Source organism: Cheilinus undulatus, linkage group 17, assembly GCF_018320785.1.
Source record: "Cheilinus undulatus linkage group 17, ASM1832078v1, whole genome shotgun sequence".
Classification (NCBI taxonomy): domain Eukaryota; kingdom Metazoa; phylum Chordata; class Actinopteri; order Labriformes; family Labridae; genus Cheilinus; species Cheilinus undulatus.
In genome coordinates this window covers 424,451-444,511 of record NC_054881.1, presented here as the reverse complement: position 1 = coordinate 444,511, position 20,061 = coordinate 424,451, and the positions used below count along the sequence as shown (strand labels likewise).

At 38.6% G+C, this 20,061-nt stretch overlaps 1 protein-coding gene across 1 annotated transcript; it reads left to right on the top strand.

Moving 5' to 3' along the window:
* Nucleotides 1-1,767: 1,767 nt before the first annotated feature.
* rnf224 (ring finger protein 224) lies at nt 1,768-18,792 on the top strand. Its single transcript, XM_041811042.1, has 2 exons — nt 1,768-2,007; nt 18,463-18,792. Exons 1-2 carry the CDS (start codon nt 1,768-1,770, stop codon nt 18,790-18,792), a joined length of 570 nt encoding a protein of 189 aa, XP_041666976.1.
* Nucleotides 18,793-20,061: the final 1,269 nt, after the last annotated feature.

Genomic DNA, 20,061 nt, shown 5'->3' with positions numbered 1-20,061 from the left:
CTCACCTTACTCCCTGTCAACCTCATTTTACTTCCTTGCCCCTGGCTGTTTTTAATCATTACTATCTTACTCACTTTATTGATTTTATGTCTTTATTGCTTCCATTTTGTTTACATCTGTTATAATATTTATCAATTTTACTGCTTTTACAGTTTTAGAGCTTGTTTTACCCTGTTTTAATATCCGTTTTTGCCCTCTTATTTACATTTTACTGTTTCTCTATTCATTTTTCACGTTTTAATTCTGTTCCTCTCGGTCTCAGCCTGTGTAGCTGGGTTCCTGCATTGCCTGGGTTCCTATCGTTTTATGGTACTGATGTCTGTCTTGCCTGCATCCTGATGATGTTCATGATGTCTTAGCTGTGCAGTATGGTTCATGTCTGCACTCTGATGTCTGTGATGTCTTAGTTTGCATGGCATCACATGTCATCTAGGTTTTGATCTATATTGATGTTGATGAATTATTATCTCATCCATATTTTTGGTTAGTTTCTTTAAATGTTTGGGTTCTGCTGATGTTGTCTGCATGTCACCTCCTGTCTTCTTGTCTTGTCTGGGTTGTTGCTTTGTTTTTCTGCTTGCTTCTGCACTTGTCAAAGCACTTTGTAAACCCATGTTTTTAAAAGTGCTCTACAAATAAAGTCATTATTATTATTATTATTATTATTACAGGTGTACCTAATGAAGTGGTCAGTGAGTGTTTACATTCTCTCTCTCTGTTGCTAGGCAGCGTGTCTGTCCACAGCGAGCTGTAACCTGATAGGCCAAGCTGAGATCAGCTGATCAGGTTACAACTGAGAGGATCATGGTGTTGTTATTAAACGTTTCATTTTTGTGCCGTTTTATTGATCGTATCAATATTTGACACTCTTACTCATGATGATTGATAACGTATTGATTATTGTTAGTAGTAATTTAGAGTTATCTCTTTTAGATTTGATTTATGGACTTTTATATTTCTAAAACATGTTTCTATGGGTGGGATGGTTTTAGGTTGTTGACATATTGCATTAAATATAGCTGCAATGATTTTTTATTCTGATGTTATTTAAATAAGTTCAATTCTCTGAAATGAGGAGATCCTTTAATAAATGAAAAGGAATATTCATCTGTTATTGATAAATATTAGTATTAAAATATTTCTAATATTTACTGATTAAAGTTTAAAACAGAGATCATAAAAAAATGGAATGCCTGTGGGCGAGCGAGCATCTATTATTGATGAAGCTCTCTCTCTCTCTCTCTCTGCTTGAGCAACAGAACGGACAGAGGAGGAATAACAGAAAGAGACAGGAGACGAGGAGAAGGTGAGGAAAAGGAAGAAAAGAGAAAAAGAAAAGCGACCAGAGGAAGAAAGAGAAGAGAAAAAAAAATCAAGACTAAAAAGAGAAAGAAGAGGAGTGAAAGAAACCAAAACTGGAGCTGAACAAGTGATCAGAGAAAAGAAAGAAGACAAGGAAAGAAAGGAAGAGTACCGAGGAAAATAAAGACGGACAGGAGTCACTGCAAGAAAGGAAACAAAAGAAACAAAGGAGAGACATGAAAACAAGAGCAGACGGCAGGAAAGAGAAGAGAAAACAACAATAGAAGAGAAGAAGAAGAAGAAGAGAGGATGTGATGTAAGGAAACAGGAAGAAGAATTCCAGGTGAGTTTCTGTTTCTTTAAATGTCTGTCCAATCAGAGTGCAGCAGGAAGACATCAGACTGGTTATTATTAAGATTAAAATTAACGTGAATAGATGATTAAAAACTTTATGAACCTATCAGGATGTCAGACGACAGAATTAGAAAAGAGGAAGATGACCAGGACGTCACCTGCCAGCCCCTCCCCCCTTCCCCCTCATCTGTTGATGTGGAGACAATGATGTCGCTAAGGAGACAGGACCTGGTCTGCATTGTGTGCTTCGGCAGCTACGACCTGGCCACCAGGTTACCACGGCGACTGCACTGTGGCCACGCATTCTGCCAGGCATGTCTGAAACGACTGGATACAGTGATCAACGAACAGGTGACATATGACATCATCAACGGTCATCTGGCTGATAAACAGCATGCCAAATAGTAAAAGTACAAAAACTAGAAGAAAAGATCCTTTAAAGTGAGTACACGTCCTTCAGAATGAGGACACATCCTTCAGAATAAGGACACATCCTTAAGAAAGAGTACACATCCTTTAGAAGAGGACACATCCTTCAGAATGAGTACACATCCTTTAGAATGAGGACACATCCTTCAGAATAAGGAAATAGTTTAGAATGAGGACACATCGTTTCAAATGAGTTCACATCCTTTTGAATGAGGACACATCCTTTAGAATGAGTTCACATCCTTTTGAATGAGGACACATCCTTTAGAATGAGTTCACATTCTTTTGAATGAGGACACATCCTTCAGAATAAGGAAATAGTTTAGAATGAGTACACATCCTTTAGAATGAGGACAGATCCTTCAGAATGAGGACACATCCTTTAGAATGAGGACAGATCCTTTAGAATGAGTACGCGTCCTTTAAAATAAGTGTACTTTCTTCTGAATGAGGACAGATCCTTGAGAATGAGGACACATCCTTCAGAATGAGGACACATCCTTCAGAATGAGTACACATCCTTTAGAATGAGTACACATCCTTCAGAATGAGGACACATCCTTAAGAATGAGGACACATCTTTGAGAATGAGGACACATCCTTCAGAATGAGGACAGATCCTTTAGAATGAGTACGCGTCCTTTAAAATAAGTGTACTTTCTTCTGAATGAGGACAGATCCTTGAGAATGAGGACACATCCTTCAGAATGAGGTCACATCCTTCAGAATGATGACACATCCTTTACAATGAGTATACATCCTTGAGAATGAGGACACATCCTTGAGAATGAGGACACATCCTTCGGAAAAAGAACATAGTTTAGAATGAGGACACGTCGTTTCAAATGAGGACACATCCTTCAGAATGAGGACACATCATTTTGTATAAGGACACATTCTTCAGAATGAGTACACATCTTTTAGAATGAGGTCACATCATTTAGCATGAGGACACATCCTTTAAAATGAGGACAGATCCTTCAGAATGAGGACACATCCTTTTGAATGAGGACACATTCTTTTGAATGGGGACACATTTTTTAAGAATGAGGAAACATCCTTTAGAATTAGGACACATCCTTTAGAATAAGGACTACTCCTTCAGAATGAGGACACATCCTTCAAAATGAGGACACATCATTTTGAATGAGTACGCATCCTTCAGAATGAGGTCACATCCTTCAGAATGAGGACACATCATTCAGAATGAGGACACATCCTTCAGAATGAGTACACATCCTTTAGAAGAGGACACATCCTTCAGAATGAGTACACATCCTTTAGAATGAGGACACATCCTTCAGAATGAGAACACATCTTTTTGAATGAGGACACATCCTTCACAATAAGGAAAAAGCTTAGAATGAGTACACATCTTTTAGAATGAGGTCACATCATTTAGCATGAGGACACATCCTTTAAAATGAGGACAGATCCTTCAGAATGAGGACACATCCTTTTGAATGAGGACACATTCTTTTGAATGGGGACACATTTTTTAAGAATGAGGAAACATCCTTTAGAATGAGGACACATCATTAAGAATTAGTACACATCCTTTAGAATAAGGGCTACTCCTTCAGAATGAGGACACATCCTTCAAAATGAGGACACATCATTTTGAATGAGTACGCATCCTTCAGAATGAGGTCACATCCTTCAGAATGAGGACACATCATTCAGAATGAGGACACATCCTTCAGAATGAGTACACATCCTTTAGAAGAGGACACATCCTTCAGAATGAGTACACATCCTTTAGAATGAGGACACATCCTTCAGAATGAGAACACATCTTTTTGAATGAGGACACATCCTTCACAATAAGGAAAAAGTTTAGAATGAGTACACATCCTTTAGAATGAGGACAGATCCTTCAGAATGAGGACACATCCTTTAGAATGAGGACAGATCCTTTAGAATGAGTGCGTCCTTTAAAATAAGTGTACTTTCTTCTGAATGAGGACAGATCCTTGAGAATGAGGACACATCCTTCAGAATGAGGACACATCCTTCAGAATGAGTACACATCCTTTAGAATGAGTACACATCCTTCAGAATGAGGACACATCCTTAAGAATGAGGACACATCTTTGAGAATGAGGACACATCCTTCAGAATGAGGACACATCCTTGAGAATGAGGACACATCCTTCAGAATGAGGTCACATCCTTCAGAATGATGACACATCCTTTACAATGAGTATGCATCCTTGAGAATGAGGACACATCCTTGAGAATGAGGACACATCCTTCGGAAAAAGAACATAGTTTAGAATGAGGACACATCGTTTCGAATGAGTTCACATCCTTTTGAATGAGGACACATCCTTTAGAATGAGGACACATCCTTCAGAATGAGGACATATCATTTTGTTTAAGGACACATTCTTCAGAATGAGTACACATCTTTTAGAATGAGGACACATCATTTAGCATGAGGACACATCCATTAAAATGAGGACAGATCCTTCAGAATGAGGACACATCCTTTTGAATGAGGACACATTCTTTTGAATGGGAACACATTTTTAAGAATGAGGAAACATCCTTTAGAATGAGGACACATCATTAAGAATTAGGACACATCCTTTAGAATAAGGACACATCATTAAGAATTAGTACACATCCTTTAGAATAAGGACTACTCCTTCAGAATGAGGACACATCCTTCAAAATGAGGACACATCATTTTGAATGAGTACGATCCTTCAGAATGAGGTCACATCCTTCAGAATGAGGACACATCATTCAGAATGAGGACACATCCTTCAGAATGAGTACACATCTTTTAGAATGAGTACACATCCTTCAGAATGAGGACACATACTTTAGAATGAGGACACATCTTTGAGAATGAGGACACATCCTTCAGAATGAGGACACATCCTTCAGAATGAGGACACATCATTCAGAATGAGGACAGATCCTTTAGAATGAGTACGCGTCCTTTAAAATAAGTGTACTTTCTTCTGAATGAGGACAGATCCTTGAGAATGAGGACACATCCTTCAGAATGAGGACACATCCTTCAGAATGAGTACACATCCTTTAGAATGAGTACACATCCTTCAGAATGAGTACACATCCTTTAGAAGAGGACACATCCTTCAGAATGAGTACACATCCTTTAGAATGAGGACACATCCTTCAGAATGAGAACACATCTTTTTGAATGAGGACACATCCTTCACAATAAGGAAAAAGTTTAGAATGAGTACACATCCTTTAGAATGAGGACAGATCCTTCAGAATGAGGACACATCCTTTAGAATGAGGACAGATCCTTTAGAATGAGTACGCGTCCTTTAAAATAAGTGTACTTTCTTCTGAATGAGGACAGATCCTTGAGAATGAGGACACATCCTTCAGAATGAGGACACATCCTTCAGAATGAGTACACATCCTTTAGAATGAGTACACATCCTTCAGAATGAGGACACATCCTTAAGAATGAGGACACATCTTTGAGAATGAGGACACATCCTTCAGAATGAGGACACATCCTTGAGAATGAGGACACATCCTTCAGAATGAGGTCACATCCTTCAGAATGATGACACATCCTTTACAATGAGTATGCATCCTTGAGAATGAGGACACATCCTTGAGAATGAGGACACATCCTTCGGAAAAAGAACATAGTTTAGAATGAGGACACATCGTTTCGAATGAGTTCACATCCTTTTGAATGAGGACACATCCTTTAGAATGAGGACACATCCTTCAGAATGAGGACATATCATTTTGTTTAAGGACACATTCTTCAGAATGAGTACACATCTTTTAGAATGAGGACACATCATTTAGCATGAGGACACATCCATTAAAATGAGGACAGATCCTTCAGAATGAGGACACATCCTTTTGAATGAGGACACATCCTTATGAATGGGGACACATTTTTAAGAATGAGGAAACATCCTTTAGAATGAGGACACATCATTAAGAATTAGGACACATCCTTTAGAATAAGGACACATCATTAAGAATTAGTACACATCCTTTAGAATAAGGACTACTCCTTCAGAATGAGGACACATCCTTCAAAATGAGGACACATCATTTTGAATGAGTACGCATCCTTCAGAATGAGGTCACATCCTTCAGAATGAGGACACATCATTCAGAATGAGGACACATCCTTCAGAATGAGTACACATCTTTTAGAATGAGTACACATCCTTCAGAATGAGGACACATACTTTAGAATGAGGACACATCATTGAGAATGAGGACACATCCTTCAGAATGAGGACACATCCTTCAGAATGAGGACACATCATTCAGAATGAGGACAGATCCTTTAGAATGAGTACGCCTCCTTTACAATAAGTTCACTTTCTTCAGAATGAGGACACATCCTTGAGAATGAGGACACATCCTTCAGAATGAGGACACATCCTTCAGAATGAGTACACATCCTTTAGAATGAGTACACATCCTTCAGAATGAGGACACATCCTTAAGAATGAGGACACATCTTTGAGAATGAGGACACATCCTTCAGAATGAGGACAGATCCTTTAGAATGAGTACGCGTCCTTTAAAATAAGTGTACTTTCTTCTGAATGAGGACAGATCCTTGAGAATGAGGACACATCCTTCAGAATGAGGTCACATCCTTCAGAATGATGACACATCCTTTACAATGAGTATGCATCCTTGAGAATGAGGACACATCCTTGAGAATGAGGACACATCCTTGAGAATGAGGACACATCCTTCGCAAAAAGAACATAGTTTAGAATGAGGACACGTCGTTTCAAATGAGGACACATCCTTCAGAATGAGGACACATCATTTTGTATAAGGACACATTCTTCAGAATGAGTACACATCTTTTAGAATGAGGTCACATCATTTAGCATGAGGACACATCCTTTAAAATGAGGACAGATCCTTCAGAATGAGGACACATCCTTTTGAATGAGGACACATTCTTTTGAATGGGGACACATTTTTTAAGAATGAGGAAACATCCTTTAGAATTAGGACACATCATTAAGAATTAGTACACATCCTTTAGAATAAGGACTACTCCTTCAGAATGAGGACACATCCTTCAAAATGAGGACACATCATTTTGAATGAGTACGCATCCTTCAGAATGAGGTCACATCCTTCAGAATGAGGACACATCATTCAGAATGAGGACACATCCTTCAGAATGAGTACACATCCTTTAGAAGAGGACACATCCTTCAGAATGAGTACACATCCTTTAGAATGAGGACACATCCTTCAGAATGAGAACACATCTTTTTGAATGAGGACACATCCTTCACAATAAGGAAAAAGTTTAGAATGAGTACACATCTTTTAGAATGAGGTCACATCATTTAGCATGAGGACACATCCTTTAAAATGAGTACAGATCCTTCAGAATGAGGACACATCCTTTTGAATGAGGACACATTCTTTTGAATGGGGACACATTTTTTAAGAATGAGGAAACATCCTTTAGAATGAGGACACATCATTAAGAATTAGTACACATCCTTTAGAATAAGGACTACTCCTTCAGAATGAGGACACATCCTTCAAAATGAGGACACATCATTTTGAATGAGTACGCATCCTTCAGAATGAGGTCACATCCTTCAGAATGAGGACACATCATTCAGAATGAGGACACATCCTTTAGAATGAGTACACATCCTTTAGAAGAGGACACATCCTTCAGAATGAGTACACATCCTTTAGAATGAGGACACATCCTTCAGAATGAGGACACATCTTTTGAATGAGGACACATCCTTCACAATAAGGAAAAGTTTAGAATGAGTACACATCCTTTAGAATGAGGACAGATCCTTCAGAATGAGGACACATCCTTTAGAATGAGGACAGATCCTTTAGAATGAGTACGCGTCCTTTAAAATAAGTGTACTTTCTTCTGAATGAGGACAGATCCTTGAGAATGAGGACACATCCTTCAGAATGAGGACACATCCTTCAGAATGAGTACACATCCTTTAGAATGAGTACACATCCTTCAGAATGAGGACACATCCTTAAGAATGAGGACACATCTTTGAGAATGAGGACACATCCTTCAGAATGAGGACACATCCTTGAGAATGAGGACACATCCTTCAGAATGAGGTCACATCCTTCAGAATGATGACACATCCTTTACAATGAGTATGCATCCTTGAGAATGAGGACACATCCTTGAGAATGAGGACACATCCTTCGGAAAAAGAACATAGTTTAGAATGAGGACACATCGTTTCGAATGAGTTCACATCCTTTTGAATGAGGACACATCCTTTAGAATGAGGACACATCCTTCAGAATGAGGACATATCATTTTGTTTAAGGACACATTCTTCAGAATGAGTACACATCTTTTAGAATGAGGACACATCATTTAGCATGAGGACACATCCATTAAAATGAGGACAGATCCTTCAGAATGAGGACACATCCTTTTGAATGAGGACACATTCTTTTGAATGGGAACACATTTTTTAAGAATGAGGAAACATCCTTTAGAATGAGGACACATCATTAAGAATTAGGACACATCCTTTAGAATAAGGACACATCATTAAGAATTAGTACACATCCTTTAGAATAAGGACTACTCCTTCAGAATGAGGACACATCCTTCAAAATGAGGACACATCATTTTGAATGAGTACGCATCCTTCAGAATGAGGTCACATCCTTCAGAATGAGGACACATCATTCAGAATGAGGACACATCCTTCAGAATGAGAACACATCTTTTAGAATGAGTACACATCCTTCAGAATGAGGACACATACTTTAGAATGAGGACACATCTTTGAGAATGAGGACACATCCTTCAGAATGAGGACACATCCTTCAGAATGAGGACACATCATTCAGAATGAGGACAGATCCTTTAGAATGAGTACGCGTCCTTTAAAATAAGTGTACTTTCTTCTGAATGAGGACAGATCCTTGAGAATGAGGACACATCCTTCAGAATGAGGACACATCCTTCAGAATGAGTACACATCCTTTAGAATGAGTACACATCCTTCAGAATGAGTACACATCCTTTAGAATGAGGACACATCCTTCAGAATGAGTACACATCCTTTAGAATGAGTACACATCCTTCAGAATGAGGAAAAAGGTTAGAATGAGTAGACATCCTTTAGAATGAGGACAGATCATTCAGACTGAGGGCACATCCTTTAGAATGAGGCCAGATCCTTTAGAATGAGTACGCTCCTTTAAAATAAGTGTACTTTCTTCTGAATGAGGACAGATCCTTGAGAATGAGGACACATCCTTCAGAATGAGGACACATCCTTCAGAATGAGTACACATCCTTTAGAATGAGTACACATCCTTCAGAATGAGGACACATCCTTAAGAATGAGGACACATCTTTGAGAATGAGGACACATCCTTCAGAATGAGGACACATCCTTGAGAATGAGGACACATCCTTCAGAATGAGGTCACATCCTTCAGAATGATGACACATCCTTTACAATGAGTATGCATCCTTGAGAATGAGGACACATCCTTGAGAATGAGGACACATCCTTCGGAAAAAGAACATAGTTTAGAATGAGGACACATCGAATGAGTTCACATCCTTTTGAATGAGGACACATCCTTTAGAATGAGGACACATCCTTCAGAATGAGGACATATCATTTTGTTTAAGGACACATTCTTCAGAATGAGTACACATCTTTTAGAATGAGGACACATCATTTAGCATGAGGACACATCCATTAAAATGAGGACAGATCCTTCAGAATGAGGACACATCCTTTTGAATGAGGACACATTCTTTTGAATGGGAACACATTTTTTAAGAATGAGGAAACATCCTTTAGAATGAGGACACATCATTAAGAATTAGGACACATCCTTTAGAATAAGGACACATCATTAAGAATTAGTACACATCCTTTAGAATAAGGACTACTCCTTCAGAATGAGGACACATCCTTCAAAATGAGGACACATCATTTTGAATGAGTACGCATCCTTCAGAATGAGGTCACATCCTTCAGAATGAGGACACATCATTCAGAATGAGGACACATCCTTCAGAATGAGTACACATCTTTTAGAATGAGTACACATCCTTCAGAATGAGGACACATACTTTAGAATGAGGACACATCTTTGAGAATGAGGACACATCCTTCAGAATGAGGACACATCCTTCAGAATGAGGACACATCATTCAGAATGAGGACAGATCCTTTAGAATGAGTACGCGTCCTTTAAAATAAGTGTACTTTCTTCTGAATGAGGACAGATCCTTGAGAATGAGGACACATCCTTCAGAATGAGGACACATCCTTCAGAATGAGTACACATCCTTTAGAATGAGTACACATCCTTCAGAATGAGTACACATCCTTTAGAAGAGGACACATCCTTAAGAATGAGGACACATCTTTGAGAATGAGGACACATCCTTCAGAATGAGGACAGATCCTTTAGAATGAGTACGCGTCCTTTAAAATAAGTGTACTTTCTTCTGAATGAGGACAGATCCTTGAGAATGAGGACACATCCTTCAGAATGAGGTCACATCCTTCAGAATGATGACACATCCTTTACAATGAGTATACATCCTTGAGAATGAGGACACATCCTTGAGAATGAGGACACATCCTTCGGAAAAAGAACATAGTTTAGAATGAGGACACATCGTTTCAAATGAGGACACATCCTTCAGAATGAGGACACATCATTTTGTATAAGGACACATTCTTCAGAATGAGTACACATCTTTTAGAATGAGGTCACATCATTTAGCATGAGGACACATCCTTTAAAATGAGGACAGATCCTTCAGAATGAGGACACATCCTTTTGAATGAGGACACATTCTTTTGAATGGGGACACATTTTTTAAGAATGAGGAAACATCCTTTAGAATGAGGACACATCATTAAGAATTAGTACACATCCTTTAGAATAAGGACTACTCCTTCAGAATGAGGACACATCCTTCAAAATGAGGACACATCATTTTGAATGAGTACGCATCCTTCAGAATGAGGTCACATCCTTCAGAATGAGGACACATCATTCAGAATGAGGACACATCCTTCAGAATGAGTACACATCCTTTAGAAGAGGACACATCCTTCAGAATGAGTACATATCCTTTAGAATGAGGACACATCCTTCAGAATGAGAACACATCTTTTTGAATGAGGACACATCCTTCACAATAAGGAAAAAGTTTAGAATGAGTACACATCCTTTAGAATGAGGACAGATCCTTCAGAATGAGGACACATCCTTTAGAATGAGGACAGATCCTTTAGAATGAGTACGCGTCCTTTAAAATAAGTGTACTTTCTTCTGAATGAGGACAGATCCTTGAGAATGAGGACACATCCTTCAGAATGAGGTCACATCCTTCAGAATGAGTACACATCCTTTAGAATGAGTACACATCCTTCAGAATGAGGACACATCCTTAAGAATGAGGACACATCTTTGAGAATGAGGACACATCCTTCAGAATGAGGACACATCCTTCAGAATGAGTACACATCCTTTAGAATGAGTACACATCCTTCAGAATGAGGACACATCCTTAAGAATGAGGACACATCTTTGAGAATGAGGACACATCCTTCAGAATGAGGACACATCCTTGAGAATGAGGACACATCCTTCAGAATGAGGTCACATCCTTCAGAATGATGACACATCCTTTACAATGAGTATGCATCCTTGAGAATGAGGACACATCCTTGAGAATGAGGACACATCCTCGGAAAAAGAACATAGTTTAGAATGAGGACACATCGTTTCGAATGAGTTCACATCCTTTTGAATGAGGACACATCCTTTAGAATGAGGACACATCCTTCAGAATGAGGACATATCATTTTGTATAAGGACACATTCTTCAGAATGAGTACACATCTTTTAGAATGAGGACACATCATTTAGCATGAGGACACATCCTTTAAAATGAGGACAGATCCTTCAGAATGAGGACACATCCTTTAGAATGAGGACATATTCTTTTGAATGGGAACACATTTTTTAAGAATGAGGAAACATCCTTTAGAATGAGGACACATCATTAAGAATTAGGACACATCCTTTAGAATAAGGACACATCATTAAGAATTAGTACACATCCTTTAGAATAAGGACTACTCCTTCAGAATGAGGACACATCCTTCAAAATGAGGACACATCATTTTGAATGAGTACGCATCCTTCAGAATGAGGTCACATCCTTCAGAATGAGGACACATCATTCAGAATGAGGACACATCCTTCAGAATGAGGACACATCTTTTAGAATGAGTACACATCCTTCAGAATGAGGACACACCCTTTTGAATGAGGACACATTCTTTTGAATGGGGACACATTTTTTAAGAATGAGGAAACATCCTTTAGAATGAGGACACATCATTACGAATTAGGACACATCCTTTAGAATAAGGACACATCATTAAGAATTAGTACACATCCTTTAGAATAAGGACTACTCCTTCAGAATGAGGACACATCCTTCAAAATGAGGACACATCATTTTGAATGAGTACACATCCTTTCAGAATAAGGTCACATCCTTCAGAATGAGGACACATCATTCAGAATGAGGACACATCCTAAAGAATGAGGACACATCCTTCTGAATGAGTACACATCCTTCAGAATGAGGATACATCCTTCAGAATGAGGACACATCCTTTAGAATGAGTACACATCTTTCAGAATGAGTACACATCCTTTAGAATGAGGACACATCTTTGAGAATGAGGACACATCCCTCAGAGTGAGGACACATCCTTCAGAATGAGGACACATCCTTCAGAATGAGGTCACATCCTTCAGAATGATGACACATCCTTTCGAATGAGTATGCATCCTTGAGAATGAGGACACATCCTTGAGAAAAAGGACATAGTTTAGAATGAGGTCACATCCTTCAGAATGATGACACATCCTTTACAATGAGTATGCATCCTTGAGAATGAGGACACATCCTTGAGAATGAGGACACATCCTTAAGAATGAGGACACATCCTTTAGAATTAGGACACATCATTTAGAACGAGGACACATCCTTTAAAATGAGGACAGATCCTTCAGAATGAGGACACACCCTTTTGAATGAGGACACATTCTTTTGAATGGGGACACATTTTTTAAGAAAGAGGAAACATCCTTTAGAATGAGGACACATCATTACGAATTAGGACACATCCTTTAGAATAAGGACACATCATTAAGAATTAGTACACATCCTTTAGAATAAGGACTACTCCTTCAGAATGAGGACACATCCTTCAAAATGAGGACACATCATTTTGAATGAGTACACATCCTTTCAGAATAAGGTCACATCCTTCAGAATGAGGACACATCATTCAGAATGAGGACACATCCTAAAGAATGAGGACACATCCTTCTGAATGAGTACACATCCTTCAGAATGAGGACACATCCTTCAGAATGAGTACACAGCCTTTTGAATGAGTACACATCCTTCAGAATGAGGACACATCCTTCAGAATGAGGACAGATCTGTGAGAATGAGGACACATCCTTCAGAATGAGGACACATCCTTCAGAATGAGGACACATACTTTAGAATGAGGACACATCTTTGAAAATGAGGACACATCGTTCAGAATGAGGACACATCCTTGAGAATGAGGCACATCCTTCAGAATGAGGACACATCCTTCAAAATGAGGACACATCCTTTAGAATGAGTATGCATCCTTGAGAATGAGGACACATCCTTGAGAATGAATACACATCCTTTTGAATGAGGACACATCCTTTAGAATGAGGACAGATCCTTCAGAATGAGGACACATCACTTTGAATAAGGACACATCCTTCAGAATGAGTACACATCCTTTAGAATGAGGACACATCCTTCAGAATGTGTACACATCCTTAAGAATGAGGACACATCCTTCAGAATGAGGACACATCTTTGAGAATGAGTAAACATCCTTCAGAATGAGGACACATCCTTCAGAATGAGTACACATCCTTTAGAATGAGTAAAAAACCTTCAGAATGAGAACACATCCTTCAGAATGAGACAGATCTTTGAGAATGAGGACACATCCTTCAGAATGAGGTCACATCCTTCAGAATGATGACACATCCTTTACAATGAGTATGCATCCTTGAGAATGAGGACACATCCTTGAGAATGAGGACACATCCTTCGGAAAAAGAACATAGTTTAGAATGAGGACACATCGTTTCGAATGAGTTCACATCCTTTTGAATGAGGACACATCCTTTAGAATGAGGACACATCCTTCAGAATGAGGACATATCATTTTGTATAAGGACACATTCTTCAGAATGAGTACACATCTTTTAGAATGAGGACACATCATTTAGCATGAGGACACATCCTTTAAAATGAGGACAGATCCTTCAGAATGAGGACACATCCTTTAGAATGAGGACACATTCTTTTGAATGGGAACACATTTTTTAAGAATGAGGAAACATCCTTTAGAATGAGGACACATCATTAAGAATTAGGACACATCCTTTAGAATAAGGACACATCATTAAGAATTAGTACACATCCTTTAGAATAAGGACACATCATTAAGAATTAGTACACATCCTTTAGAATAAGGACTACTCCTTCAGAATGAGGACACATCCTTCAAAATGAGGACACATCATTTTGAATGAGGACACATCTTTGAGAATGAGTAAACATCCTTCAGAATGAGGACACATCCTTCAGAATGAGTACACATCCTTTAGAATGAGTAAAAAACCTTCAGAATGAGAACACATCCTTCAGAATGAGACAGATCTTTGAGAATGAGGACACATCCTTCAGAATGAGGTCACATCCTTCAGAATGATGACACATCCTTTACAATGAGTATGCATCCTTGAGAATGAGGACACATCCTTGAGAATGAGGACACATCCTTCGGAAAAAGAACATAGTTTAGAATGAGGACACATCGTTTCGAATGAGTTCACATCCTTTTGAATGAGGACACATCCTTTAGAATGAGGACACATCCTTCAGAATGAGGACATATCATTTTGTATAAGGACACATTCTTCAGAATGAGTACACATCTTTTAGAATGAGGACACATCATTTAGCATGAGGACACATCCTTTAAAATGAGGACAGATCCTTCAGAATGAGGACACTTCCTTTAGAATGAGGACACATTCTTTTGAATGGGAACACATTTTTTAAGAATGAGGAAACATCCTTTAGAATGAGGACACATCATTAAGAATTAGGACACATCCTTTAGAATAAGGACACATCATTAAGAATTAGTACACATCCTTTAGAATAAGGACACATCATTAAGAATTAGTACACATCCTTTAGAATAAGGACTACTCCTTCAGAATGAGGACACATCCTTCAAAATGAGGACACATCATTTTGAATGAGTACGCATCCTTCAGAATGAGGTCACATCCTTCAGAATGAGGACACATCATTCAGAATGAGGACACATCCTTCAGAATGAGGACACATCTTTTAGAATGAGTACACATCCTTCAGAATGAGGACACATACTTTAGAATGAGGACACATCTTTGAGAATGAGGACACATCCTTCAGAATGAGGACACATCCTTCAGAATGAGTACACATCTTTCAGAATGAGTACACATCCTTTAGAATGAGGACACATCTTTGAGAATGAGGACACATCCCTCAGAGTGAGGACACATCCTTCAGAATGAGGACACATCCTTCAGAATGAGGTCACATCCTTCAGAATGATGACACATCCTTTAGAATGAGTATGCATCCTTGAGAATGAGGACACATCCTTGAGAAAAAGGACATAGTTTAGAATGAGGACACATCGTTTCGAATGAGTTCACATCCTTTTGAATGAGGACACGTCCTTTAGAATGAGGACACATCTTTCAGAATGAGTACACATCCTTAAGAATGAGGACACATCCTTTAGAATTAGGACACATCATTTAGAATGAGGACACATCCTTTAAAAATGAGGACAGATCCTTCAGAATGAGGACACACCCTTTTGAATGAGGACACATTCTTTTGAATGGGGACACATTTTTTAAGAATGAGGAAACATCCTTTAGAATGAGGACACATCATTACGAATTAGGACACATCCTTTAGAATAAGGACACATCATTAAGAATTAGTACACATCCTTTAGAATAAGGACTACTCCTTCAGAATGAGGACACATCCTTCAAAATGAGGACACATCATTTTGAATGAGTACACATCCTTTCAGAATAAGGTCACATCCTTCAGAATGAGGACACATCATTCAGAATGAGGACACATCCTAAAGAATGAGGACACATCCTTCTGAATGAGTACACATCCTTCAGAATGAGGACACATCCTTCAGAATGAGTACACAGCCTTTTGAATGAGTACACATCCTTCAGAATGAGGACACATCCTTCAGAATGAGGACAGATCTGTGAGAATGAGGACACATCCTTCAGAATGAGGACACATCCTTCAGAATGAGGACACATACTTTAGAATGAGGACACATCTTTGAAAATGAGGACACATCGTTCAGAATGAGGACACATCCTTGAGAATGAGTATGCATCCTTGAGAATGAGGACACATCCTTGAGAATGAATACACATCCTTTTGAATGAGGACACATCCTTTAGAATGAGGACAGATCCTTCAGAATGAGGACACATCACTTTGAATAAGGACACAACCTTCAGAATGAGTACACATCCTTTAGAATGAGGACACATCCTTCAGAATGTGTACACATCCTTAAGAATGAGGACACATCCTTCAGAATGAGGACACATCTTTGAGAATGAGTAAACATCCTTCAGAATGAGGACACATCCTTCAGAATGAGTACACATCCTTTAGAATGAGTAAAAAACCTTCAGAATGAGAACACATCCTTCAGAATGAGACAGATCTTTGAGAATGAGGACACATCCTTCAGAATGAGTACACATCCTTCAGAATGAGGACACATCCTTCAGAATGAGGACACATCCTTTAGACTGAGTATGCATCCTTGAGAATGAGGACACATCCTTGAGAATGAGGACACATCCTTTTGAATGAGGACACATAGTTTTGAATGAGTACACATCCTTTAGAATTAGGACACATCCTTTAGAATGAGGACAGATCCTTCAGAATGAGGACACATCCTTTTGAATGAGGACACATTCTTCATAATGAGGACACATCATTCAGAATGAGGACACATCTTTCAGAATGAGTACACATCCTTTAGAATGAGGACACATCCTTCAGAATGAGGACACATCCTTCAGAATGAGGACACATCCTTCAGAATGAGAACACATCCTTCAGAATGAGAACACATCCTTCAGAATGAGAACACATCCTTTAGAATGAGGACACATCCTTTAGAATGAGGACACATCACTTTGAATAAGGACACATCCTTCAGAATGAGTACACATCCTTTAGAATGAGGACACATCCTTCAGAAGGTGTACACATCCTTAAGAATGAGGACACATCCTTCAGAATGAGGACACATCTTTGAGAATGAGTAAACATCCTTCAGAATGAGGACACATCCTTCAGAATGAGTACACATCCTTTAGAATGAGTAAAAAACCTTCAGAATGAGAACACATCCTTCAGAATGAGACAGATCTTTGAGAATGAGGACACATCCTTCAGAATGAGTACACATCCTTCAGAATGAGGACACATCCTTCAGACTGAGGACACATCCTTTAGACTGAGTATGCATCCTTGAGAATGAGGTCACATCCTTGAGAATGAGGACACATCCTTTTGAATGAGGACACATCGTTTTGAATGAGTACACATCCTTTAGAATTAGGACACATCCTTTAGAATGAGGACAGATCCTTCAGAATGAGGACACATCCTTTTGAATGAGGACACATTCTTCATAATGAGGACACATCATTCAGAATGAGGACACATCTCTCAGAATGAGTACACATCCTTTAGAATGAGGACACATCCTTCAGAATGAGAACACATCCTTCAGAATGAGAACACATCCTTCAGAATGAGAACACATCCTTCAGAATGAGGACAGATCCTTTAGAATGAGTATGCATCCTTTTGAATGAGGACACATCCTTTTGAATGAGGACACATCCTTTTGAATGAATACACTTCCTTTAGAATGAGTACACATCCTTTAGAATGAGGACACATGCTCTAGAATGAGGACACATCCTTTGGAGAATGGTTATGTGACACGGTGATGGTGACCATAATAAACATCGTCTTTATCAAAGTTAATGATGTATTTTCAGGTCAGCTGTTTCACGATAACGCTGGGCCCACGTAGAGAGGCCATGTCACTTGTTAAAGGTTTCTGTTTTGACTTTGCTTTAACTTTTGCCCCGCCTTCTCAGGTGTGGATTCCATGTCCCCAGTGTCGACAGAACACGCCTCGGCCCCGGGGAGGGGCAGCAGGACTGGACCTGGACCTGGCGTCTTTTCTTGGGGTGAAAGCTCAGCAGACCTCCTCCTGCTCCCTGTCCTCCTGGACCTCTGCCCACAGGGAGGGGGCGGGGCCTGCGGACGCCACAGGGGATGGCAAGCTGTGGTTGGGAAAGGAGGTGACAGACGACAGCTGGTCACATGGCGGTCTGGCTGAACCACGTTTCCATCGCTATGGCAACTGCTGTCCACCAGCATCCTATTGGCTGTGCTGCTGGATGTGCTGCCGGGGGCGTGGCTAAGACTGACCATTGAGTGGATATTGTTTGTTCTGAGCTGATCGATAAAGTTTAAATGTAGTTATGTTTGTGAAGTTACATAATTTAAATAAAGTTTTAAACATTTTTATTTCATTTGTTATTTCCTGTAAAATCACGAATAGTAAATTTAACTCAGCCTTTCAGCATCAGAATCACAACACTAAATAAAACAACAGCTGTTAAATAAAACCTTCTGTTAAATAAAACAACAAAAACACCTCCTGTTAAATTAAAACAACAAAAACACCTCCTGTTAAATTAAAACAATAAAAACACCTCCTGTTAAAGAAAAAGAACATCAAAAACCCCTCCTGTTAAACAAAACAAAGAAAACACCTCCTGTTAAATAAAACACGAAAAACACCTCCTGTTACATAAAAACAATAAAACCACCTCCTGTTAAATAAAAACAATAAGGCTACCTCCTGTTAAATAAAAACAATAAACACATCTCCTGTTAAATTAAAAGAACAAAAACACCTCCTGTTAAATAAAAACAATAAGGCTACCTCCTGTTAAATAAAAACAATAAACACACCTCCTGTTAAATAAAAAACAACAAAAACACCTCCTGTTTCATAAAAACAAAAAACACCTCCTGTTAAATAAAAAACAACAAAAACACCTCCTGTTTCATAAAAACAAAAAACACCTCCTGTTAAATAAAAACAATAAAAACACCTCCTGCTAAATAAAAACAATAAAAACATCTCCTGTTAAATAAAAACAATAAGGCTACCTCCTGTTAAATAAAAACAATAAGGCTACCTCCTGTTAAATAAAAACAATAAAAACACCTCCTGCTAAATAAAAACAATAAAAACATCTCCTGTTAAAGAGAAACAACAAAAACACCTCCTGCTAAATAAAAACAATAAAAACATCTCCTGTTAAATAAAACAACAAAAACACCTCCTGTTTCATAAAAACAAAAAACACCTCCTGTTAAATAAAAACAATAAAGACACCTCCTGTTAAATAAAAACAATAAAAACACCTCCTGTTACATAAAAACAAAAACACTTCCTGTTAAATATAACAACAAAAACACCTCCTGTTAAATAAAAACAAAAAAACACCTCCTGTTAAATAAAACAACAAAAACACCTCCTGTTTCATAAAAACAAAAAACACCTCCTGTTAAATAAAAACAATAAAAACACCTCCTGTTAAATAAAAACAAAAAAAAAACACCTCCTGTTAAATAAAAAAAAAACAATAAAAACACCTCCTGTTAAATAAAAACAATAA